This window comes from Heptranchias perlo, chromosome 7, assembly GCF_035084215.1.
Source record: "Heptranchias perlo isolate sHepPer1 chromosome 7, sHepPer1.hap1, whole genome shotgun sequence".
NCBI lineage: Eukaryota > Metazoa > Chordata > Chondrichthyes > Hexanchiformes > Hexanchidae > Heptranchias > Heptranchias perlo.
In genome coordinates this window covers 53,792,803-53,820,114 of record NC_090331.1, presented here as the reverse complement: position 1 = coordinate 53,820,114, position 27,312 = coordinate 53,792,803, and the positions used below count along the sequence as shown (strand labels likewise).

Genomic DNA, 27,312 nt, shown 5'->3' with positions numbered 1-27,312 from the left:
GGGTCAAATTGGGGCAGAGTTGGAGAGGCAGGAGGAAGTCCCACCCCACCACTACTCTGTCCCAAAGAGAGAATCCAGTCCCATCTGCTTGAAATGAGCCTGTTCCATTTCAGTGTTCAGTGTGATCATCTTCATAGCCATACACACACACACACACACACATGACAGTGGCTGCAAGTTCTCATCCTTGTTTTTAAATCCCTCCATGGCCTCACCCCTCCCTATCTCTGTAAACTCCTGCAGCCCTACAACCCTCCAAGATCTCTGTGCTCCTCCAATTCTTGCCTCTGGCATATCGAGGGTATTCAAGGGTATGTTCCATAGGGAATGACAAACCTGCTCCTGTGAAGCTTCCACAATGGAGGGGGGAGGGGTGGTTCAAAATCTTCCGGTGGTCTCATACTCCCACAAGCAGTCAGAAGCAAGTCCAAAGCTGTCTAGGATGAAGTCAGTTCCCAGTGGCAATAATCACTACTCAATCTTTCAGCATTCAGGTGCAAACCTTCTCATTCCCATCAGTCACAGCTGACCCTTGTGCATTACAAAGGAAAAATGAGGAAATTCAGGGCCAAAGCGCGACCTGCCCTCATTTAAATATATTTAAATTAAGTTCACAGGGACTCAGCAGGCAGATCACACGGAGGGCCACATCACGTTTGGAAATTTGGGTGCTTTGTTTTTGGGGAGGAAAACCAAGGTAAATGGTTTGCTGGCCAGTCAAGTGAGATGCCCCAGTTGTAGGTCCCAGAAATGCAGAAAATGGCATTAAATTTAAGGGCCTGGATCTTGAATTTTACATAAAGGCTTCATTACATTCTGGAACTTGTTTACAATTACAGAAAAAAAAAAGAAAGACCAATAGTTTACAATTAAATAAAAAATTCTCTTAAAATTGATTGAAATAATTTTACCTTTAAGATTATTATTTTGAAGTCACCAACAATCGGTAATATTTCTGTCAAACTCCTGATAGATATTTTGATTTTAGCACGGAGGACTGCAGCAGTCAAGAACATTGGAACTTTGGTTTATGAGATGTTCTGCTTTGCTGCTTGAAATGATGACAGCGGAATTGATGCATGCATTTTGTCTAACTATTAACTTTTGCCATTGTAAACAGATTAAAAATATACATAAAATCAACCACTGAGTTAGGGCTGGGATGTTATGGCCAAATGCTACAGAACAGTAACTATGATGTTATGTGCTGTGAAAGGAAACTTACATGCACAAGGATGCAGTAAACACTTCAATAAACAATTTAAAAATGTAACCACTTTTGTATTTGAAATCAATGTTCTTATATTTCCAAAATGAGGTGTAGAAATTATTTGTATCAATTCATCTTTTAATGTTAATGTTTGCAGCATGATGCATGTACCTGAAATCCATTTTTATCAATTCTATCCCTAATTTGCTGTCGAATTTTTTTTGTATATTTTGAGTCTTGGCTAAAGTTCTACTATTGTTCTATTAGGATGAAGTGAATCAAATTGTGGAAACAAATGTACGCCTGAAACAGGTAACAAGAAAAAACAACTTTTTATTTGCTCACGTCTGCATTTTAGTATAAGTGAAACATTTCTATTAAAATCTTAACTGGATTTGTCCCTAAAATGTAGTACTTTTTGTTAACTAGCTACATTTAAAGGTAGTTGGGATTAATAAATTGACATTTGTAAGTTGTTTTTTCTTTAGCAATGGGTTGATGTGAAGCTTCGCTGGAAACCAGCTGATTATGGTGGAGTTAAAAAGATCAGGGTGCCTTCTTCTGACATTTGGCTCCCAGACATTGTCTTGTACAACAAGTAAGTAAACACAGTAATATTTAAAATGTATGGACACGGGTTAGCGACATTGGGATCTTCAAAGTTTTAATTATCTTGATGACCCATTACTGGCATTTCTTTGACAGTGGGACCAATTTTAACTCAACCTCCCACTGACTGCAGGACCCACCCAGTATAGTGGGTGCTGTAGGCAGCAGACAGACCATTTGGAGCACTATTAAAAGGGGCACTCACCTGATACTGGTTGCACCAGTCGATCTAGGTGAAAAGAAGCCTGGCTTGTTCCACAGTATTGGTAATTTGTGAGAGAGAGACATTCTCTCAGATTTCAAGACTTCTGGAGGCTCATACTGTCTGAATCGTCTAGAGAATGGGTGTGGTCCTGGCAACACCCATATGGTTTCAGGAGGAAGAGCAACAGCAGCGGCTGCAGGGAGCCAGGAAGTTGCACTGGAGGCTTGGAGAACACCACCAAGGAGAGGGTTCGTACGAAGACAAGGTGACCCACCACATAGTGTGTTACACTTACCACAAACTCAATGAGGAGTAATGTCTGAGGAGGCTGCGTTTCAGCCGATAGACTGTGACTGCCTTCCGCCACCTGCTGCAGCAAGACCTCCATCATGGCATCGGAGAATCTTGGGGCCCTTGTATGTGCCACGGCAAACACAGTCTTCTTGAGAAAAAGTCCAAGGGTCTCAGCACCATAAAAGCAAACCTCATTTACGAGGTGAAACCCACCTTTGAATAAGTGCCGGACCCGCTGGAAATCCCACCCTCCTAATTATTGAGCTGCCTGTCAGCACTGGGAAATACGTGAGCAATTTGTCAATCATATTCCCATGGTGTTGTTCATGAACACAAATAAAAGTAAAATGTTGTGCCTCTCTCTTCATATAACTGCCTCTCTCCCACTCTCTTAAATATTTGTGCGTGTCACTCTCTCCGTTTATCTTCCACTCCTTTTCTCTTTCTCTATTTCTTTCTTTGAGCTCAGTTTTAAAAGGGCGGCGGGTTGGGAGCGGGGTGGGGGGGCCGCAGGGGTGGGTCAATGGGCACTCAGTAAACCCGACTAATAAAAACTTACCCTTCTCCACGCAATCATGACTTAATTGGTGTCCCTTAACCTTGTTTCCGGTTTGCCGTCCGAAAGCTGCGCAGTGGGCGGACTGCACACCCACATGACAGGCTGTCAACTGGAGAGTCTAGATTTAAAGGGCCATTGCTCCAATGGATTTTGCTGGAAGAAAGAATGAGAAGACCCAATGGAGCAGCACATGGGCAAGGCAGCTCCAAGATTCAGCGATGTCTCACTTCAGTTGCTACTGCCGGGGTGAGGAGGAGGAGGGAACTATTTTACCCGGCCGACAGGAGGAAGCGCCCTTCCTCTGCCACTAGGAAGGCCTGGCTCGAGGTGGCAGAGGAGGTCACCAGCAGAAGCAACGTATCCCGCACTTGGGTCCAGTGCTGGAAGCGATTCAATCATCTCACTAGGTCAGCAAAAGTGAGTACACTTACTGATTCTCCTGCATTCCGTGGTGCACATCACACCCCCCCCCCCCCCCCCAACTCATTCTGCACTGCCAAGACTACTCCATCACATCACTCCTCACACCCACTTAAGGCTCATTCTCAACTTACCTGCACTTTCTCACTTCCCCACTTGTGACCCCGCCACTACCACTAAATAATCACCCTCTGATGCACCTCTTTCACGGTCAGCCTCACCCAAACCAATGCATTCATCGGTTGGCCACTTCACCATCACTCACTCACACGTCTGTACTTTCTCCCCTTCTAGGAAAAGGGAGCGCAAAATGCATGCAAGAGGGTGAGGACTGGAGGGGGGCCACAACAAATAGTGGTCCTCACAGACGCGAAGGAGGAGGCCTTGGAGATCAGCCGCACCCTCGAGTGCCTGTCCATCGGGGACGCCGAGACTGGCAACCCACAAACATCTGGTGACACAACTTTAACATTCATCACACACAATATGAATTGATGTTAACAATGCTCGCCATGTTGAACACCTCAGTATGCTCATCGCAACATGACACATCTGTGATGATGCTTAATATTGCTTCCTGTTCTCTTACAGGCCCGTCAACAACCGCAGTGATGGCAGAGGGCGATTTCTAAGAGGAGCTCCCGGCCTCTGAGGGTGCACCGTCACATCTTAGTGAGCCACCAGCACAGATACTCACACCTCGGTGGGTTCTAGTACTCAGTTAGTTGGGTTGGCACCTGGTGAGTCACCACATGGAAGTGAGCACGAGCAGACACTGGTGGCAGGGGCAGCTGTGGAAGAGTCCGTGTCGGTGGGAGCACTCCTCTCCAGGCTCTGCTCAGCTGGACGCAGATGCTGAACCCTGGGGGCCATCCTTTAAAAGGAGAATGATTGAGGGACAGCAGCACATTTGTGAGATACTGGAACAGGTGCCACGCACACTCTCCACAGTAGGGCAGAGGATGGAGGAGTCCACCTCTTGCATTAGTGGAATGGTGGCACAGGTACAGGAGGGAATCTCTGAAATAGTGTCGCAGGGACGTGAGCAACCGTCTGAGATAGTGTCGCACGTAACTGCTGAAATGTCTGAGATGGTGTCGCAGGTAAGTGCGGGAATGTCTGCGATGGAGAGAAGGTTAGTCTCCATTGAACTTCAAGCACGGCTCTCAAATGAGTCCATTTAGGCCCTGACAATGGCAGTTCAGACTCAGTGAAGAATATTCTGCTGCCTTAAACAGGCAGACAGAAACTTTACAACTGGGCTTCCAAGGCTTCACACATGTCCTCCAAACTGTTCTCCAGCAAGGTGGTAGGAGTGATGTGGGCCTGGTCCAGGAGAGGGATGATGGCGAAAGGGGACATGGAAGTAGGGACACCACTTAAAGTGCTCCCACGTCTCACCCACTGCCACCCTCTCAACCAGTACCTGCAATGCTGCCTCCTCTCCAGGTGGCCGAGTCTGCCCCTGCACAGGTGCAGGTGGAGCAGTCTTTGGAGGGGCCCTCACAGGCTCCAAAACCCAGAGGGCATAGGCCGAAAGCATCTAAACTGTCCGGCCATGGACATGAGCAACCTGCCACTGCCTCTGCTGCAGCCACAGGGGAAGAGAAAGGCTAAGGATTTGTGATCACGAAGGGTATGCACAAGGGTGTCTGACAGACTGTCAAGTTTTTCATTTATATTTGGTTTCTGTTAAAGTCATATTAAATGTTATCATTCTCACCACTATTGCCACGTCTTGCCCATTCTTGCGCTTCATCATGAACGGCGACACTTGATGCCACCCAGTGTAGTTGCAGGACTGTTTTGTGCAGGGTTGGGGCGGGGGGGTGGGGGGGCGGCTGATGTTGGCACTGCACTTTCCAGGTGGTGTGAGGACTGGACTCTTCTCACTTTCTGATCTTATGAGAACTGTTCACATGAGTGACTCCCTGGCCTCACGAGCGGCCAGGTGAGCCGCTGCTCTGCCCATGGATTTGTCCTCCTTCTGCACCTGCTCCTGCTCCTCTTCCTCCTCAATGTGGATGAGGGCATGTGGCCTCATCAACCGGTACCCCTCTCTGTTGTGCCATGTTGTGCAGGAACAACACACTACTATAATGCGACCCACTCTTGCTGGTGCGTATTGATGCGCTCCCCCAGAATAATCGAGGCACCAAAATCGCATCTTCAGCAGTCCTATCGCATGTTCAATTATAGACCTGGTGGCGATGGGACTGTCGTTGTATCGACACTGTTGCTCGCTGATGGGGTTTCTCAGAGGTGTCATGAGCCATGTTTGCAGGGTTGTCGCCGAGGAGCCAGCCCTTAAGGGCGTTTGGTGCGTGGAAGAGGCCCGGGATGTTGGATTCCCTCAGAATGAACGAATCGTGGCAGCTGTCAGGGAATCTGGTGCACACGTGAAGAAATCTTTTGCGGTGGTCACAAATGAGCTGAGCTTTGAGGGAGTGATATCCCTGTCTGTTGATGAACAGTCCTGGCTCATGTGGAGGTGCTCAGATTGCTATCTGGGTGCAATCGATTGCACCCTGTACCCGTGGGAAGCCAGCCACAGAGTGGAATCCCACTGCCCTCTCCATCTGGCTGAGGTCGTCCATGTAGAAGTTGACGTATTGTGAGGCCTTGCGAAACAAGTGGTTGGTGACCTGCCTTATGCACTTGTGTGCAAACGACTGAGAGACCCCGGCGATGTCACCGATGGCACCCTGGAATGATCCGGAGGTGAAAAAGTTGAGGGCGGTGGTCACTTTAACTGCGACGGGTTATGAGATGCCGCCAGGCCCAGCCGGGAGCAGCTCGGCATGAAGGAGGCTGCAGATGTCTGCGACTACCTGGGGACTTACTGTCAGCCTCCGAATGCACTGCTCCTCAGAGAGGTTCAGGAAGCTGAGCCTCGGTCTGTAGACGCTCTGACGAGGGTAGATCCTCCTGCGACGTCTTTCCCTCTGTTGTTCCTCTCTGTGCTCTTGTGCAGGTGCCTGTGGCGTAGCACTGAGTTGTGGAGCTCCAAGTGGCGGAAGTGCACACCGTGCCTGGTGAGGATGGTGATGTTTCTCGTCCTCGATGTATTGGCGAATGCAGCCATGGTGCCCCGATACTGTTTGTGTCAGTTTGAGCGGGTCCGAAAAGTTGGTAAATATGTGTAAACAGAACAATTCTGAGTGGAAACCAAGAATTTTCAGCTTAAACACAAAGATCTCCCAGCCAAAAATTTGTCTGAGAGAACTGAGTGCCCTGCTGCAATAACTCCCCCTTTATCCCCATCTATCAGACAGGGATTTAAATGTCCAAATGGCTACCAACTGAAATATGACTTGTTCCCCATGGCATGTTTCACACAGCACGAGAAACATGCTGAGGCAGTGTTGAAATCGCTTGCCTTCACTCTTAATTAGATTTATGTACATTTCAAATACTTGAATTGCTTGTTTAAATATCGTCCCGCCGGCTTTAATTGCCGGCGGGACTTCCGGGTTCGGGAATGGCGCACGTACCCAGATGAATTGTGTGCATGCTTAGGCGTGTTGGAGCCAGGATTTCTGCCCACTCCAGGAAATCCCAATTTTCTTCCCACCCCCAATGCACCCGCAGTTCCGTTTTAAAATCGAGCCCTTTATCTCATTATGTAGGATGCTAAGATTCTCTCTCTTGTTTTCTCTGTACCTGCTAGACTGCGTCTTTAACAACAGAAACATATATAGAACCTTTAACATCGAAAAACACTACAAAGCGCTTCACAGGGGCAAAATCAAAAAACGGAGGCTGAGCCAAAGAAGAAGCTATTAGAAATAATGACCTAAAGCTTGGTCAAAGAGCTGACTCTAAGGATGGCCTTAAAAGAGGATAAGGAGGTGGAAAGGCAGAGGGACCTAGTCTGGGAAAACCAGAGTGTGGGGCCTAGATATCTGAAGGTATGGCCACCATTGGTAGTGCGAAGGGAGAAAGAAACGCAAAAGCGGCCAGAGTCAGAGGAACAGACAATTTGGGGGTGGGGTTGTAGGGGGTTACAGAAATAGAAAGGGGCAAGGCCATGAAGGAATTTAAACATCGTGATCAGAATTTTAAATTTGAGTCATTGGGAACAAAGAGCTCTCTCTATCTTCTTTTATAAGTCTATCCTATCTCTGTCTCCCCTCTTTACTGTATGTCTCCCACTCTCTGTGTATGCCTGTCATACAATTTATGTCTTCTTCTATATCTGTCACTCTGTCTATATGTCTTTTTCACCTGTTTCTTTCTGTATGCCAACCGATCCAAGTGCTTATCACACACTTTCTTCATTCTGTTCCCTCATTTTCTGTTCTTTTTTTACCTTTGGAATTTTCTGTACCTTTTTGCCTTGGTTCTTTTGCGCTCTGACTTTTGATTGTGTGTTTTCTTGTAAATTCCCTTCTTCTTGATTTGCTATTTACATTTATTCTTTTCATTGTTTACTTTTTTGGCCTTGACTCCACAGCTGTGCATGGAAGGGAGATTTGGGTTGGGGTAAGGCTGAGTAGATCAGGATCTTGAGTGTAGCTGTGCTTGGAGGGATGAGAAAATTCAGATCTGGGAGAACAGAGAGGCTGAGTACCTTGCTGGACTCAAAGAGGAGAAAAGGCTGAACTGGTTGGAATCTGGTTGCATGGGTGAGAAAAAATTGAAAATAATGCAAAAAAATAATTTTAACAATAGGAAATTAGTATTAGCAGTAAAGTAAATAGGGAAGTATGGACAAAAAGGAAAAATAATAAAAATGGTTACCTTACATGTTATGAAAATTGATTGTTGGGACACGATTGGTCCAAGGTGATAACATGATTAGCAACACTGAAGGAACTCCACAATCTTCAATATTACATTTTTTTTACAGAGAAACCATTCAATAATATAAGCCTAGAAATTAAAGTTGGTGATTTAAGTGGACAAAGACAGGTTCGAATGACACTTCTTTGTCCACTATTTTAGTGGAAATGTTAATCCATTTTAAATTAATAGCTGCACTAAAATAGCAGACCAAAGTTTGTCATACCAATATGTTAAGCATTTGTCCACTAACATTGTATGACTACAATAATTTCTAGGTGAAGGTATTCCAGTTCAGGTGCAGGAAATAGCAGTCTCAGGTCAAAGACAATCAGGGCTCACAGCGCCTTCTTTGGACTACAGAAATGTTCAGTTCTTTGAATCAATGTTAAAAATGGAGCAAATTCGAATAGTTGGCTGCTGATATTTTAAAATTCTTCAAATATTGAAATACAAATTTGAAAACAATGGCTCAGATTTTAACTGGGGCCAGTTTTCGGCAGGCACAAGTTCAAGCAGGTATGTCCACGAGATTGGATGCCAAGCCGTCCAATGGGGGTCCACAGGATCGAGGAGGGCAAGATTGCGGCAAGGAAGGCTTAAGATTTCCTTGTGGAACCCAGAGGAGCACCCATGCTCCTCCTAACCCCACAAGGAAATATTTTTAAAATTTCAAACTTATCTTCAAGGGCCTCTTCTAGCCTGATCCACTCCCGTGCTGGGTTGGCCTGGTGGGAAACTGACTGCCATTTCCCACTCATTCCCCTCAGTAAATATTGTATTCGGATCCCAATTATGTCATTGGAACCCAACATGCATATGCTAATAAGGAGACTGCCAACTTTGGGCTGGTGTCCTTACCGCCTGCTCAGTGGAGCAGGTAAAATTCCCACAGGTCAACTCCCAGTGGCTCCAGGGTGAGTAAGTGGCCTGGGTGATTTTAACTGCCCAACCGCCTGATTTTCGCTGGGCGGATAGGGTTAAAATAATTCCCAGTATTTCACCATAGCGGAATTCCACTGTGGTAACCTAGCTTATCTTGGGGGCCTTTCAAACTCAAGATTAGCATGCAGTATAGGTTGTGATCTTTGTTTCCATTTTTGAATCTTTGTAGGACTGTGATAATATGGACCTTAGCAAAAGACTTAATGCATTTTTGTAGATAACTATGGCTGTCTGAAGAGGCTGTTTACATGGACAGGGAAATTAATCTAAATGTTGCCATTTACCAGAAACATTACAGTTCTTGTTTTATGTCTTACTACAGTGCTGATGGTGATTTTGCCATTGTTCATATGACCAAGGTGCTTTTGGAATATACAGGAAAAATAATCTGGACTCCTCCGGCAATTTACAAAAGCTACTGCGAAATTATTGTAACACATTTCCCATTTGACGAACAAAATTGCAGCATGAAGCTGGGAACCTGGACATATGATGGTACAAAAGTTGGAATATTCCAGGTATGTTTAAATCTTCATCTAAAATGTAACCTTTTGCTATTATTTATTATGAAAAAGCATAACACCCTCTTTACATGTGAAATTTAATTCCTCTTCTGATAGTATTGAATTATACGAGGGTACAGATAAGTTGTCACTGGGAGCCCTCCAATACCTTGTCCAAGTTACCATTCTTTAGGCATCAGCCTAGTCTATCTCTTAAATATGGCAATCCAATCCTATCCTCTCCCAAAGTCCATAATTTCAATGTCCATCACCAAGAGTGGCTTGGTAGCACCACTAATGACCGAGCTGGCCAAGTCCTGAAGGACATAACTGCCAGACTGGGCCTGCGGCAGGTGGTGAGCGAACCAACACAAGGGAAAAACCTACTTGACCTCGTCCTCACCAATCTACCTGTCGCAGATGCATCTGTCCATGACAGTATTGGTAGGAGTGACCAACGCACAGTCCTCATGGTGATCAAGTCCCGTCTTCGCACTGAGGACACCATCCAATGTGTTGTGTGGCACCATCACCGTGCTAAATGGGATAGATTCAGAACAGATCTAACAGCTCAAAACTGGGCATCCATGAGGCGCTGTGGGCCATCAGCAGCAGCAGAATTGTATTCTAGCACAATCCGTAACCTCATGGCCTGGCATATTCCTCACTCTACCATTACCAACAAGCCAGGGGATCAACCCTGGTTCAATGAGGAGTGTAGAAGAACATGCCAGGAGCAGCACCAGGCGTACCTAAAAATGAGGTGCCAACCTGGTGAAGCTACAACTCAGGACTACATGCATGCTAAACAGCGGAAGCAACATGCTATAGACAGAGCTAAGCAATTCCACAACCAGCGGATCAGATCAAAGCTCTGCAGTCCTGCCACATCCAGTCATGAATGACGGTGGACAATTAAACAACTAACGGGAGGAGGAGGCTCTGTAAACATCCCCATCCTCAATGATGGCAGAGTCCAGCACATGAGTGCAAAAGACAAGGCTGAAACGTTTGCAACCATCTTCAGCCAGAAGTGCTGAGTGGATGTTCCATCTCAGCCTCCTCCTGATATCCCCACCGTCTCAGAAGCCAGTCTTCAGCCAATTCGATTCACTCCACATGATATCAAGAAATGGCTGAGTGCACTGAATACAGCAAAGGCTATGGGCCCTGACAACATCCCGGCTGTAGTGCTGAAGACTTGTGCTCCAGAACTAGCCGTGCCTCTAGCCAAACTGTTCCAGTACAGCTACAACACTGGCATCTACCTGACAATGTGGAAAATTGCCCAGGTATGTCCTGTCCACAAAAAGCAGGACAAATCCAATCCAGCCAATTACCGCCCCATCAGTCTACTCTCAATCATCAGCAAAGTGATGGAAGGTGTCGTCGACAGTGCAATCAAGCGGCACTTACTCACCAATAACCTGCTCACCGATGTGCAGTTTGGGTTCCGCCAGGACCACTCTGCTCCAGACCTCATTACAGCCTTGGTCCAAACATGGACAAAACAGCAGAATTCCAGAGGTGAGGTGAGAGTGACTGCCCTTAACATCAAGACAGCATTTAACCGAGTGTGGCACCAAGGAGCCCTAGTAAAATTGAAGTTAATGGGAATCAGGGGGAAAACTCTCCAGTGGCTGGAGTCATACCTAACATAAAGGAAAATGGTAGTGGTTGTTGGAGGCCAGTCATCTCAGCCCCAGGACATTGCTGCACGAGTTCCTCAGGGCAGTGTCCTAGGCCCAACCATCTTCAGCTGCTTCATCAATGAATTTCCCTCCATCATAAGGTCAGAAATGGGGATGTTCGCTGATGATTGTACAGTGCTCAGTTCCATTCGCAACCCCTTGGATAATGAAGCAGTCCATGCCCATGTGCAGCAAGATCTGGACAATATCCAGGCTTAGGCTGATAAGTGGCAAGTAGCATTCGCGCCAGAGAAGTGCCAGGCAATGACCATCTCCAACAAGAGAGAGCCTGACCACCTCCCCATGACATTCAATGGCATTACCATCGCTGAATCCCCTGGGGGTCACCATTGACCAGAAACTTAACTGGACCAGCCATATAAATACTGTGGCTACAAGAGCAGGTCAGAGGCTGGGTATTCTGTGGCGAGTGACTCACCTCCTGACTCCCCAAAGCCTTTCCACCATCTACAAGGCACAAGTCAGGAGTGTGATGGAATACTTTCCACTTGCCTGGATGAGTGCAGCTCCAACAACACTCAATTAGCTTGACACTATCCAGGACAAAGCAGCCGCTTGATTGGCACCCCATCCACCACCCTAAACATTCACTCTCTTCACAACCGGTGCACCATGGCTGCAGTGTGTACCATCCACAGGATGCAATGCAGCAACTCTCCAAGGCTTCTTCAACAGCACCTCCCAAAATCGCGACCTCTACCACCTAGAAGGACAAGGGCAGCAGGCACATGGGAACAACACCACCTGCACGTTCCCCTCCAAGTCGCACACCATCCCGACTTGGAAATATATCGCCGTTCCTTCATCGTCTCTTGGTCAAAATCCTGAAACTCCCTTCCTAACAGCACTGTGGGAGAACCTTCACCACTTGGACTTCAGCGGTTGAAGAAGGTGGCTCACCACCACCTTCTCAAGGGCAATTAGGGATGGGCAATAAATGCTGGCCTCGCCAGTGATGCCCACATCCCATAAACGAATAAAAAATACATTGCTCCCAGCAGGGGTTATTGAATAATGGTCAGGAGTGGGAACCATGTCTGATATTGTCCCCTTCCCCAGGCAGTGTGCAATGACATAGATGTACCATTCCCATTATTGCTGTGCATGAGATCAGTTAACTATATACAACCCATCGATCGATCGAGCTTAGAACCTTTCTGATTTATATAACTGTGTACCACACTTGACAGTGCATTTATTCTTACTGATGTTATTGAAGATCTTTTTGATGTATTCAAGACCTTAAAGGGTACAGTGTCGAAAACTTAATTACCTATTATACACAATGCATTAACTCCAAACACTTATTTTCAGACAAGTAAGAATTTATTAAGAAACTTGTACAAGTGGAAGCTGTGTTCCAAGCAATGGTTGGAACCACCTCTTCGCTGAGCAGATGAAACAGTTAACTTTTATACAGTTCAATTAGTAATGTCTGTCCATCATAGAATATGGGCGTACATGTACACTCTCATTGGTTCAAGTGGTTAGTCAATCAAAAATAGGGAACCCATCCTCTAGTTTCCCATGCCTGTTCAACATCACGAGACAATGTCTGGGGAAAGTGCCTTTCCCCTAAGAAACTGTCTTTATTATCAGTTTTCTACTCAGTCTCAAGGCTATATGGTCATTCATTTCTGCTAGTCAGACAGTTATCTCATAAGCAGACAATAGCTCTTCTGTGTGTCTTTGCTGGGAACTGAACATAAGCGTTCTATTGTATTCAGCTGGTCAGCTAACATGGTCAACCTATTCCATCATGCTTTGTTTCTTTTATGGTCAAGTATTTCTACATTAATATGGTCAGCTTTATGGTTTAGGTGTATTAGAAGGTTAATTTAGTCAGGCATTTCTTTATGGTTTTCCACAACAGACAAGATAAATGTCAATGGGACAGATTTTCCTAATCCTGCATCTGGGGTTGTTGGATCGCCTGAGCATGAGTGCATGAAATTTGGGCACAGGGGAGTCCACACCAGTAAGAAAACCTACCTAATTTTCTGTCCATGAATGGGAAATCTAGCAGACTCTGTTAGGGGAATGCTCTTCTCCCTGTCAAATTTTCCTGTATTTGCTGCACCTAGGCAATCCAATAGCAGAGGAATAGGAAAACTTGCCACAATATATTTAATATCGTCACATATTTTACAAGAGATCCATGACGCTTAGTCTTCGCCCCCTTTACATTGTCTGGGGATTTCTGTGGTTTAGCCCAAGGGGGCCAGAGGAGGCACAACTGGTACCCGGCCTATTTTCCTCCCACAATGCCAGAGGCGCACCCAATTTAAGAGGTCCCCAAAAAAAAATGGGCTTTAGGCCTGGCTCCCAGCCCCTTTCCAATTGGATCAGACTGGCAGACAGCAAATACCTGCCGGTCCAAAATTTGTAAGTCTCTTTTTCTTTTTGGGACAGTGGGGCAGGAATCACACGTGGAGGCATCATGGCTGCTGTTTTTAGATTCAGCGGGAAGGCTTCAAAGACAGCGACCATTGTGACGCTGTAGGTGTCTCAGGCCTGCAGCAGTAGCGCATGTTCACTTTGTTTGCAGTTGCAAGGCCTTGCCAAGCGAGGTCTGTATCTGAGGTGTGTTGGGCCTAGGGAAATGATCGCAACCTACAAATACAGGTGGGGTCAGGTCAGGTGAGTCACAGTTCCCTGTATGTGTGCTCTGCCTCTCTAACCAGGAGGATTGGAATGGGGGTCACAGGGTGGGATGGAGGAAGGAAAATTGGCTCTCTGATGTTCTAGTACAGGGGCCACAATCAACAATCCTGAGTCCAAATTTGAAATGTTCGTACATTTCCAGATTTTTAAAGGCCTCAATAAAAATATTTGATAGGAAAAATTGCACAATTCCAATTATATTGCACAGCTTCAAGTGCTGGGAAATGTTGAACTCAACATTATGTTGTGGTTCAGAAGCTTCACTTTAGGAAAGATGTGAAGGCCTTAGAGAGGGTGCAGAAGAGATTTACTGGAATGATTCCAGAGATGAGGGACCTTAGTTACGTGGATAGACTGGAGAAGTTGGGGTTGTTCTCCTTGGAACAGAAACGGTTGCAAGGAGATTTGATAGAGGTATTCAAAATCATGAAGGGTCTAGACAGAGTAGATGGAGAGAAACTGTCCCCATTGGCAGAAGGGTCAAGAACCAGAGGACATAGATTAAAGATGATTGGCAAAAGAACCAAAGGTGACATGAGGAAAAACATTTTTACACAGCAAGTGGTTAGGATCTGGAATGCACTGCCGGAGGGGGTGGTGGAGCCAGATTCAAACATGGCCTTCAAAAGAGAACTGGATAAGTATTTGAAACGAAAAAATTTGCAGGGCTACGGGGATAGGGCGGGGGAGTGGGACTAGCTGGATTGGTCTTAGAGCGAACTCGATGGGCTGAATGGCCACCTTCCGTGCTGTAACCTTTCTGTGTTAATTGATGTTGTCATAATGATGTTTCAATACAGGGCAACTAACAGCCTCAAACTAACTTTCCCTATTGTAGTTTCTTTTAGCCCAGTAGAGGAAACCAATATTCATTTGTGCAGGACAGGAGTAAATATATGAACTGAGGGATGAATATTTCACTGGTCTCAGGTCTGGGATGTGATCTGGGGAAGAGGATATGATCTGCAGAAAATATATATGCAAAACTTGTGAAAGCTGTGGATTAGACAAGTAGTGAGGCTTCTATTTTCTGGCACTAGAATTTACAAAGCTCATGGAGGGCCTCCAGTGGTAAAAACTGCATTGTTATAATACAGTATTAGAATTTGAAATTATTTGACACCATCAAACTGTGCCCCCCCCCCCACCCAATCTTTTTTCACCATCCCTAAGATTCTCCTTTGGGAAGTAATTAAGGGAACAAGTCATGTTGTCTTGTCAACACAAAAAGACATTTAACTTATTTCCCATTACTCAAAGATCAAGCCTGCATGGAAAGATACTCATATATTCTATATGGACTCCCACATCTTGAAAAGAAATAATGTATGAAAAGGATTTTATAGCTTTGCCTTTTTCTGAAAATTGTATTGCTAGAATAGGAATATTGTTATGTCAGAAAATGCAAATTGTTTCGGACCTCTAAGATGTTACATCCATTTTGCTTTGTATCAATGATATCACAGGGTTGTTTTCATTCTATATAAATAACTTACTGAGACATGATGCAAGACAATTTTTGAGTCTATGAAAAACTACAAAATAACAGAGAAAGTTTCCTGAGTAATCTTGTTGCATTTAAGCTTGAATACAAAGAGTTTGTACACATGTTGACCCTAAATAACTCGGACCCATGCCTCTGTAATTCACTGCTAACCATCCACTATACAACGCAAACATAGCCACAGAGTTAAGTGATTATTCTGGGATACATTTGAGGAAATATATCCCAGACTGTTTTTACAGGACAATCATAATGAGCTTGCTGGTCATCAGATATACTCCATATAACGTAATTGGTCATGTGACTGTCGTAAATATCAGTATGATATTCTCTGGATTGGAAAAAAAAATCAGGGTTTCCACAGTTTAGCTTAATACTATAACTTCTACTAATCCTTTATTAACATTTGATGTAACATATAAACTTTTTAAAAATTCTGATAATTTTAACTGTAATTGTGATAACCTCCATTTGTCAACAATTATTTTATCATTAATTAAATTCCTGGACCTGTGGATTCCCTAGCTAATAAAGGCTAATCCAGCTCATCATCAGAATGTGTTCTCTTGTAAAGTGTGGCATTTGATCCAAAGTATTACTTTGTGGCTCCTAAGCTCCTTAATAAATGTGAAACCTTCATGATATGCAGTGGATTCACTGGCTCCATGGTTTCAGTTATGCTAAAGAACATGGGCGAGATTTACTGCCATTTGGAACTTGCATGCTCTTTAGTGCAAGTTGAAACTATTCTTTAATAAAATTATGTCATCCATATCAAAGAGCTTGAGTAATAGGCCAGGTCAGAGTAATGAATTTACCTCAAATATCAGATTTATCTGGCTTCCAAGCACCACATTTTAATGCAGGTTTATTGAAAGTAGGAAAGTGCTATTTATTGTAGAAGTTATCTTGAGCACTGATGTATGAAAAGTAAAATGTATTTAACAAGAAAACAACACAACAATTACAGAATCCAATGTGCTTGATGTAATACGAACATGCGAAAATGACAGGCAGGTAAAGACCATCTGGTTCATCAAGCCTGCCCCATACAGTCATGATGCCTGAAGCCTCGTGATTAGACACCTTCTCCTACCATCAGGCACGTAGTCTCCCGGTAGAGGCAAAAAAACAGCTAAACCCCAAGGTCAATTCGGGAAAAAATATGGAAAATTCCTTTCCGACCTCTTTAGGTAATCAAAATTAGTCAAGGAGACCACATTGATCATGCTTATATTACCTGTTTTTTTTATTAATTCATGGGATGTGGCGTCACTGGCAAGGCCAGCATTTATTACCCATCCCTAATTGCCCTTGAGAAGGTGGTGGTGAGCCGCCTTCTTGAACCACTGCAGTCCGTGTGGTGAAGGTTTTCCCACAGTGCTGTTAGGTAGGGAGTTCCATGATTTTGACCCAGCGACGATGAAGAAACGGTGATATATTTCCAAGTCGGGATGGTGTGCGACTTGGAGGGGAACGTGCAGGTGGTGGTGTTCCCATGTACCTGCTGCTCTTGTCCTTCTAGGTGGTAGAGGTCGTGGTTTTGGGAGGTGCTGTCGAAGAAGCCTTGGCGACTTGCTGCATTGCAGCACTGCAGCCACAGTGCACCGGTGGTGGATGGAGTGAATGTTTAAGGTGGTAGATGGGGTGCCAATCAAGCGGCTGCTTTGTCCTGGATGGTGTCGAGCTTCGAATTCTACACATCTCTAAGTAAATAGACCCAGCTTTTTAAGCCTGTCTGACTAAGGTTGTTTACACTGGGAATCATTCTTTTGGCCCTCCTCTGAACCTTTTCAAAGTCTTTATATCACCCACCATATGAGGGCACCAAAACTGTACTATGTATTCAAAATGGTATGCTTGTTTAATACTGAATAGTCCTTTTCTCTCTCAACTGTTCTGTTCCATGTAAAGTGTAAGTATACTTGGTGGTTGTTTTCTCAAATACCCTGCACTTATCTACATTAAATACCATTTGCCAGAGTTTGGCCCTGTTTCCCAATACATCTAAACCTGCTTGCAGAAATGTATTCTCCTCCGCTGTGCTAACACTTGCATAAATTTTCGTACCATCCACGAACCTGCAGACTGTTCCCCCAAAACTTATATCTAGGTCATTTATGAAGATAATAAAAAGCAAAGGCCCCAACTCTGATCCCTGTGGGACACCACTGGTAACCGGCCTGCAAGCAGATCCACGGCGTTAATAACTACTTTCTGCCTACGGGAATGCAGCCAATTCTTAATCCATTGTCGCAACTTCCTATTGATTCCACAAGGTTCTGTCTTGCAGAGTTATGAGGTACCTTATCAAAGGCTTTCTGAAAATCCAAATAGACAATGTCTACTGGGATACCCTCATCCACTAACCTGGTAACCTCTTCAAAAAATTCTAGCAAATTAGTAAGACATGACCTTTTCCAGAAACTGTGTTGAGTGTCTTTGCTGATTCCTTCTTTATCCAGGTGATCATAAAAAACATCTCTTATGAGACCATCAAGCATTTTATCTATAACTGATGTCAGACTAATGGGCCTATAGTTCCTTGGATCTGATTTGTCACCCTTTTTGAAAATTGGAACTGCGTAAGCAAGGGAACGATCCTGGACTATAGTGAGCTGTTAAAAATATGGGCAAGGGACTTGAAAAGCATATGTCCCATTTCTGATATAAAATTCAATTGTTGATTTAACATAATACATAATTACAATGTTATGGTTCTTATTCAGGAAAGTGATCACCCAGATTTGAGTGTCTTCATGGAGAGTGGAGAATGGGTAATGAAAGATTATCGTGGATGGAAGCACTGGGTGTATTATACTTGCTGTCCAGACACTCCCTACCTGGATATCACCTATCACTTTGTCATGCAGCGCCTCCCTCTTTATTTCGTTGTGAATGTCATCATCCCTTGTCTGCTCTTTTCTTTTTTAACTGGATTGGTATTTTACTTGCCAACTGATTCAGGTATGAGAAAAATATTTGAATATATTTTGCAGTTTGTTATTGCAAGAGAAAACTCATTCAGTTCTATTAGAACTTTAAAATACAACTGTAAAATAAAGTTAGAGATTGTTCCAACTGTACTATTTTGTACAACAGCACTTTTCTGCTTAGTTTCATTCCTCCCCCTTGCCTTCTGTACTAATTTTCTCTACTCCTCAGCCAAGTTAGTTTCCCAGGTGTTCAAATCTGTTTCTTAAGTTCTTCCCTCAACAATTCATGGTGCTTTAGTCTAACTGTAGCAGTCTCTACAGAACAACCCCTAATCTTCTTCATATATAAATATATAGATATAAAATTTAAAAATTCAGCAGCATCTGAATAAAATTGATTTCCGCACTACTGTTCAACTTCATTTGTTTTGGTATCTCCCATTATTATTGCATTCGCTGGCACTCTGTCTGACTTATCATCCACCTTTGCACCTCACATTCACTCCCACACTCTCTCCCATGTATCTCACATTCATTCCCACTTTCACTCCCATGTAACTCACAGTTACTCTCAGTTTCTCTTGAGTAATTTAATGTTTGTTGCACTGTCTCTTCCATGCTGCTTACAGTAACTCATATACTCTCTCTTTTACTTCATATTGATTCACAAACTATCCAACACTTCATTATGGGGATCTAAATTGGGCTGCGTAGACTCCCAAGGACCCAAAATGACGTCCAGAATGCACACGCACACTTCTAGCGTGACGTGCACCAGAAGCCATATTGGTAAAGGCGTTCGCGCACGCACAGATAACGAACGCCAGCATCATATAAAGTAGGGAGAATATGCGGTAGATCATTGTGCAACGCTGATTAAAAGGGACAGGTGCGATTTTGGAACTCAACATTCCAGCTAACCCCTTAACCTCGCACAGGTGAACAGGTTGTAAACAGCATGGAGGACCTCCACCAGCACTATTTAAAGGGATCATGCAGCAGTTACAGGCTAGTTGCTGGACTATTGCTTCTGGCTGCTGATGCAGTTGTAACTGCTTTTGGAGGTCTCCTATACTTGAATACTAAGACAAGGGGACATAGCTTAAAAATTAGAGCCATGACTAGCAGAAGTGAAGTTAGGAAACACTTCTACACGCAAAGGGTGGTAGAGGTTTGGAATGGTCTTCCGCAAACGGCAGTTGATGCTAGCTCAATTGTTAATTTTAAATCTGATAGATTTAATCTATTGATTGATAGATTTTTGTAAACCAAAGGCATTAAGGGATACGGGGCTAAGGCAGGTATATGGAGTTAGGTCACAGATCAACCATGATCTCATTGAATGGCGGAACAGGCTTGAGGGGCTAAATGGTCTACTCCTGTTCCTATGTTCCTATAATAAAGTTTCAATACTCCACAGAGAGTGGGCTGGCTAGCTGACAGGCAACAGCAAGAGCACTGGCAGAGTGGCAGGGGTTGGACAGGAAAGCTGTCATCCCGAGAGAGGATAGCAGGTTCATGTTCCATGGAGCCACTGCCAATTGCTGCCTCCTGTTATGCGCCACCTTTTCCTGCAAGAAAGTGGGATATGTGTCGGTGAGTGTCCTGCAAGATATTTGGCTGATGTGACTGTCATGGTTGAATAGCTTCTAGTGTGTGTGACCTGTGAGTTGTGGATGTGCAGCTTGCAACAATGGTAATGTGTAAGAGTGAGAGGAAGCATCTGATTGGAAGAGTTGTGTACTGAGTGAAAGAGTTTGTTGGTAGGTGGGTGATGGGGGGTGTGGTGTGTGGAGCAATGGATGTGGCTAGTGGTGCAGTTGGTAGGAGATGCAACTTAATAGTTGACCTCACTCACCTTGACCACTCCCGTCAAAGCATTGAACTTCTTCCTATACTGCATCCATGTTCGTGGTGCTATACGCTTGGCATTGGCTTCGTCCCCTACTGCCTCCCACTGCGTCGGGACCATATGTGTGGAGGGCCTCTTGCCCCCCTGCAAATATAGATGCCCCTCCTTCTGTCCAACTCTTGCACCAAGGCCTCTAGTGCACCAGCAGAGAATCTTGGTGCACGCTGTTTCACAGGCCCGGTACAAACTCAGATCGGCAGATTGGTGAGGTCTGGAATGCAGATTGGAGGATGTGGGATTTAGTAGTACGCAACCTGTATTCAATGTTTTAACATAACTCAACAGTTTGTAAATACAGGGACAGAAACTGCATCTGTGTTTTACGTGTGTGATGTCTGATCTCCGTTCAGACTCCTTGCGCACCCATATCTTACATTTTGCAAATATCAGAGTCCTGCAGATGTTGAGCAGCCAAACTGTTGCTCATTAAAAATTCCAGAGGTCCCATCATCACCATGCTGCAGTATATTGCAGCACAGATTCACTTCACCATTGACTCCACCACTTTCTGCAGCCACACTGCATCTCCCCTTTAAGAGGTGCAGGCTGCCTTTAAGTGGTGCTAGCCACTCGCGATATCTGGGCCCCCTGCTGGTGAGCAGCCACTCAACAGTGCAGCTGGGGCTGGCTGCATGCAGCAACCAGTGAAATCACCAGGCAGCACGAATGTTACGTGCTGCCTTCATCTCAACGACCGGGCGTGGGTTAATCGCGCACCGTAACCCCACACCCGGTTTCAGGGGTTATCCAATATATCCCCCATGGTCTTCACTATATTCACTCACACTTTTTGTGTTCACCCATCACATTTACTCTTCTTTATTTTACAATTATTTGCTTTCTTGCTCTCATGTGTACTTTGGATTCACCTGACATGTATTGCATCTCTATCCACCATGTACACACTCACTCTCACTTTCAATGCACTTTGCATTCATTTATAAAACTTGTTCATCATGCACATCCCTCGGCACCTTGCTGTGACAGCATACAACCTACTATCACATCAGCAATAAATAGTTGGTAATCTATGATTTTTTTTCAAATCATTAAATGCTAAAAATTAAAAACAAAAACAAACTGCCAATGCTGGAAATCCAAAAACTGAAAGATAAATGGCCTTTTTCCGGAATGTTCTGTTTTTGTTCCTGAACACTAATATTATTGAAAATTATTAGTAGCTTAATATTTCAGACAAGATTTTATTCTGTCCACCATTGCAGCTACTTTCAATCACCGTGTGGAAGGAGTGATAGAGGAGCAGGCCTCAGTAGAAAAAACACTTTCAATCGTCTATGCCTTTGTTACAAAATTGCATACACTTTTATTACTCCTAATGTGTTCTTCCACAATCATTGGTTTGAATTACTCGGGTAATGTTTGCATTTGAGTAAAACAAGGTTTTACTTACTTGCCCACCCAGCTTAAAAGATTGTAACTCAGATGCTAAACTATGAGACCCTAGTGGGGGTGGGGCTTAACTTCTTCCCGAAACAGGCATAAAGCCTTGTGCTTGTTTTGGGAAGAAGTTCAATGCCATCTGAAACTGGCATTTTCCATTTTTGGCTTCGGGCTTCATTTTCATGGCACCACTTGGGTAGCCTGCTGCAGCTCACCAGTTGTGGAAGAGCAGGAAACCTACTTGCTCCCACACTGAGCTGGCCGGCAGGTCGGGCCTGCGGTGGTTGCAGTCCCTGGAAGGGGTTAAGCATGGGCCAGCAGGGAGCCGGAGTACTTTTGTGCACTTCTGCTCCCCCTGCCCCCAACAATTCTCCCCCCATAAATTGTGGCCTTTCCTTTAAGGATCGCTACTTAGGCCCCGCACTGCCTCGTACAATGGGTGGATTGTGCAGGAAGCATACCTGAAAATTGCAAACGGGGTCCTACAACCAGCTTGGGACCCGATGGGCATGCTGCTCGCTCGTTTGCAGGCTCGCCTGAAAATTGGGTATCAATTGGGCGGCCAGTGTTTCCCCCCCCCCCCACGATTTTCATCTGCCGGCCAGCCGTTTTTCAGGCAAGAAATAGGTGCCCAACAATTGAAAATCATCTCTCATCCCTTAGATTGATTTTGGCAGTAAAGATCACAGCTGTAAATTAGCTCATAATGGTAAAGCTTCTCCGTGTTATTAGTTCATACGGTTTTAACAGCAGTGGCTTTTGGCTTTCTTGCAGGTGAGAAGATGACTTTGAGTATTTCCGTTTTGCTGTCTCTGACTGTGTTCCTTCTAGTCATTGTTGAGCTGATCCCTTCAACTTCCAGTGCTGTGCCTTTAATTGGCAAATACATGCTCTTCACAATGATTTTTGTCATCACGTCAATCATTATTACTGTCATTATAATTAATACCCATCATCGCTCTCCAAGTACACATACGATGCCACAATGGGTACGAAAGGTAAGACATCTATCCTTTGTTTCATTCATTTTCAAAAAAATTAATAAGTCAGAAGTAACATTTAGGGGCATCAGAAGACCAGATCAAATTGTTCATCATTATATAGAATTTCTCAATAGGAACAACATGTAGCCCATTTATAAAACTGGAACATAACTTGTAACAAGGTAACCAAAGAAACAGCAGATGGAGCAAGAGTTTGCACCAATTTTAAATACAATGTACTATGACAAAACTGAGGTCCATCTGGTTTCAATTGTAAACATTTCAACATTATAGCTCCAATTTTGTGATCCTGGCAAAATCAGTGCTGTGATCAGTGGTAGGCTTGGGCCAGCAGGGCTGACCTCACTGGATCTTGGAAGATCAGCCTCTCCTATTAATGTAGTAAGTTCTCTGCATGTGTTCAATGAGTGTAGGGAGCACAGGAAGCACGCCACCTGCCGGGGGATAGGGGCTTTTATGTTGTCCAAATACCTGTATATTGGAGAAAATTATTGGCTGGAGGAGAAATGGAGGAAAAATTCCCACATTTGATGATGACGCCTTGGGAATCTTGCTGCAAGAAGTGCAGCAAAGGAGGGTGCTCAACTTTTGAACTGAAGGGTATTATTCTGTGAAAGCATAAGTGCAAGCGGTGTGGTTGGAGGCTGCCATGAGAGTGAGTGCAGTCTATGTGGACCTGCAATCCAAAGTATCTGGGAGAATCATGAACAAGAAGCTTTTGGGCATCAGGAAGAGTGCCAAGGTAAGTGTTTACACATTTGGACGGACTATTCCTATTGGTGCATAGCATGCAAGGCACAAACAGAACTTTTAAGCTGGTGCTTCCTGAACTGAAGAGGAACCTCCCAACTTGAAGCACATATCCAGATTCAAGGAGATAGCACTGGCAATCTTTGGCCTGAATTTATGGCAGGAGTAGGGTAGGGAAAGTTTGGTGGTGAAATGCGTGTTTCTGTGTTGTGATTTCTTGGAGTTGCAGCCCTATAAGAGCTGCTGCCTGACTGGATTTTACACTCTCCAGCTAAATGTAGGAAGTTTTTCCGTGTCAAAGTAAGGAAACAGACTCTGGTTGCAAAATATGGTGCAGCCATCCTCTGAGCTGTCAGCAATCGCCTAGCACACCACATTTTTGTCTGGTTTGCATTATTGGAAGATATAATTCGTTAAAAATGTGTATACCTGCAGTTGAGAAAAGGTCTGGGACTTCTCCAATAGAAACCTGCTTAATGAGAAAAACGATTTGTTCTGAGATTTGAGCAAGTTGCTCAGACCAGGTATGTCTGTGGTGCCACACATCCTGATCACTGTACCTAGAGCTCATGATTTGCTTCATCAAAACTCAGTAAAATTCTGACAAGGACTAAGAAGTTCAAAATAATTTGTTAGGTGGATATCAGGATAGGTAATATAACAAAATAATTTTGTTAGGTGGATATCAGGATAGGTAATATAACAAAATAATTTTGTTAGGTGGATATTAGAATTTAGTATATCAGTGAAAGTCAAGTACTGTATTGCTATTTTATCAGCGATGTCAACTTGCCTATCTGTATATTACAATTTATAGTTTAGCCTGGAATATATGTTCTGTCAGTGTGTTGTTTTTCTATCTATCCGAGAGATTAGGAATATATGGTGTTTAATCCATACTGTATCCGCATAACCAGGAAGTAATCATTTATACTGCAATTGGTCCTATACCGAAGCAATTGGTCCTATACCGTGAGATTATCTCTTCCAAGTCACATCAGATGCAAAATATTGCACTGACACAGGTTTGACTGCGGTTCTGCTCACCTAGCATCGCTGAAACTTGCAAACCACTTCTCTGAACATAAGATATGCAGTATAACTGTGTTAATAGTAATAGTAATAGTAATGCCCCATCCTCCTCATTCACCAACCTTTCTGCCCACTACTGGGGCCTAACCTCGCCAATCTCATTCCCATCCCACTTACCCTACCCACCAATACCCACTTGGACCCTGCCAGATGATCCATCCCCCTACCCCCTCCACATTTTCCCCCAGAATATTTGTTCACTCATAAACAAGACCTTTGCCATCCATGACCTTATTGTAGTTGATTGCATTAACATCCTTGCTTTGGCTGAAATTGGGCTCCTTGGTGGTGACACTGGCACGCTTTGCATCACAGGCTGACCAGATCTCTGTAAAAATCCTTAAAGTTATTTATCAGGATGAAATCACACATGTGGCAACAGGCTTGCGATGGTTTACTTTCATCTGTGCAGCGGAAGAGAAGGATAGTTTATCCGTGTTTCACAGTCTTGTACAGACACATTTTAAAGGCTATTTGAAACCCCCTTTCAACATTGAAGGTAGAAATATAGCAAGAATGAGTGAAGAGTCGTACCTTCCTCTTGTCAAACCATCTCAATAAAAACCTGCCTCTCCCAAGGATATCCAGAAGAATGCTTTAAATATCATTCATTTTCTGTTTTAAAAAAAATTGAAATGGTTTGTTCCCTGAACCACAAGCCTTGGCAGTACGGAGAAATCCAAATTGTGACATTATTACATTATTACCACTGGATTGTTTTTCTCCCAGTACATACTAAGCAGATTGAACTCACTGGGTGACGTGATGAAGAGCTGTACAGTAGAACCGTTTCAGCTACTTCTGTGTTAATAACCACTCACTACTCCAGGATCATTCTGGAATGCAAAGATAACCCCAGGTTTCTTTTCTCCATTACCAGCTTTCTCCCTAATCCTCTCCCCTGGCCCCTCCACCCTCACCAACAAGTGTCAATGAAAGATTGGGGCCTTCCATTCAACTGCATCTGTGTATTCCCCTCTTTTCCTTGCCCAAATCAAACCTCCACCAAGGTTATTCCCTGCCTTAGCCCTGAACTCATCTTTTTTTTTCAATAGTTTCTCCCCATCTCCCAATATACCTTCCCAGAGCTCATCTTGTCCATCAAACCCACCTCCTGTTCCCTTGATCACACTAAACAGCTGACCACCCAACATCCCTTCCTAATCCCCATGCTGGCTGACAATGTAAATGATTCCCTCTCCTTGGGTACTGCTCCCTCCCTTTCAAAAACCGTCTTCATATTATTAGGGGTTTGGGATTAATTGGATAGCTCTTTCAAAGAGCCAGCACAGGCATGATGGGCCGAATGGCCTCCCCCTGTGCTGTAACTATCATCATACCTAGTCCCTTATCAAAGCCTCCCCAACTAGCTATACTTTCCATCATCTGTCCCGTCCAAACCGCTGCAGTAGTGGTGTGGTTATTATCACCATAGTCAAGCACTATCGGGTCTCACTCTTCTCTGTTAAAACAACCCACTACACCAGTGTCATCCTGGAAAGCAAAGATAACCTCAGGCTTCTATTTTCCACTATCAACCGTCCCCTCAAATCCCTCTCCCTTGCCCCCTTCCTTCTCGCCTTCAACAACAGGGTGAGGAGCTCATGGATTTCTTTGTCACTAAGGTTGAGACCATCCATTCAGCTGCTTCTGCTGCTTTCCTCCCCTTTCCCCTGCCCCATTCTAACTGACACTGTAAATGGTTCCCTCTCATCAGATACTATAATTCTCCCTTTCAAAACTGCCATTGTCACCCTCTTCCTCAAAGAACCCAACCTTGACCCCTCTGTTCTTGCAAAAAGCACCTAGTTTCCAACCTCCCTTTCCATTGTCTTTGAACATGTTGCCTCCCAAATCCATGTCCATCTTTCTCGGAACTCCCTGTTTAAATTTCTCCAATCAGGTTTCCGCCCCTGCCACAGCACCAAAATAGCCCTAACCAAAGTCACAAATGACATCCTCTGTGACTGTGACCATGGTACTTTATCCCTCCTTGTCCTCCCTGCAGTCTTTGACATGGTTGATCACATCATCCTCTTCCAATGCTTCTCCTCTGGTGTCCAGCTCAGTGAGGCTGCCCTTGGCTCTACTCTTACCTATCCGATTGTAGTCAGAGTATCTCTAGCAATGACTTCTTTTCCCGCCCTCACTCCGTTACCACTGGACTGCCCCAAGGACTTATCCTCTTCCTTCTCTACGTGCTGCCACTTGGTGCCATCATCCGCAGACATGGGGTCAGCTTCCACATGTACACTGATGACACCCAGCTCCATCTCTTCACCACTCATTTCAATTGCTCCACTGCCTCTGTATTGGATCCAGTCTTGGATGAGTCTCAATTTTCTTCAGTTAAACATTGGGACGTCTGAAGCCATCAACTTCGTCCCCCACCACAAACCCTATACCCTTGCCAGGAGTTCAATCTCCCTCCCCAACCACTGTCTCAGGCTGAATCAGACTGTTCGCAACTTTGGCATCCTATTTGAGCTGAGCTTAAAGCTCCATATCCTTTTCATCACAATGACTGCCCACTTCCGTCTCTATAACTTCACCTGCCTCCACCCCTGCCCCAGCGCATTTGCTTCATCTCATCCATGTCTTTGTCACCTCCAGACTCGGCTATTCCAGTGCTCTTCTGGCGACCTCCTGTCCTCCACCCTCTGTAAACTCCAGCTCATCCAGACTCTGCTGCCCATATTCTATTCTGCACCAAGTACCACTCACCCATCACCCCTGTCCTTGCTGACCTACATTGGCTCCCGAACCTACAATGCTTCAAATTTAAAATTCTCAACCTTATGTTTAAA

General features: G+C 44.4%; 1 protein-coding gene across 1 annotated transcript in view; it reads left to right on the top strand.

The window, feature by feature from the left end:
- The window catches only part of chrna1 (cholinergic receptor, nicotinic, alpha 1 (muscle)), a 44,445-nt gene that overhangs the window by 12,260 nt on the left and 4,873 nt on the right, over positions 1-27,312 (top strand). Inside the window, exons 3-7 of the mRNA XM_067986802.1 lie at positions 1,478-1,522; positions 1,699-1,808; positions 9,350-9,545; positions 18,140-18,377; positions 22,434-22,657. Of these exons, the coding sequence (XP_067842903.1) occupies positions 1,478-1,522; positions 1,699-1,808; positions 9,350-9,545; positions 18,140-18,377; positions 22,434-22,657 (813 nt within the window). The remainder of the gene's footprint in view (positions 1-1,477; positions 1,523-1,698; positions 1,809-9,349; positions 9,546-18,139; positions 18,378-22,433; positions 22,658-27,312) is intronic.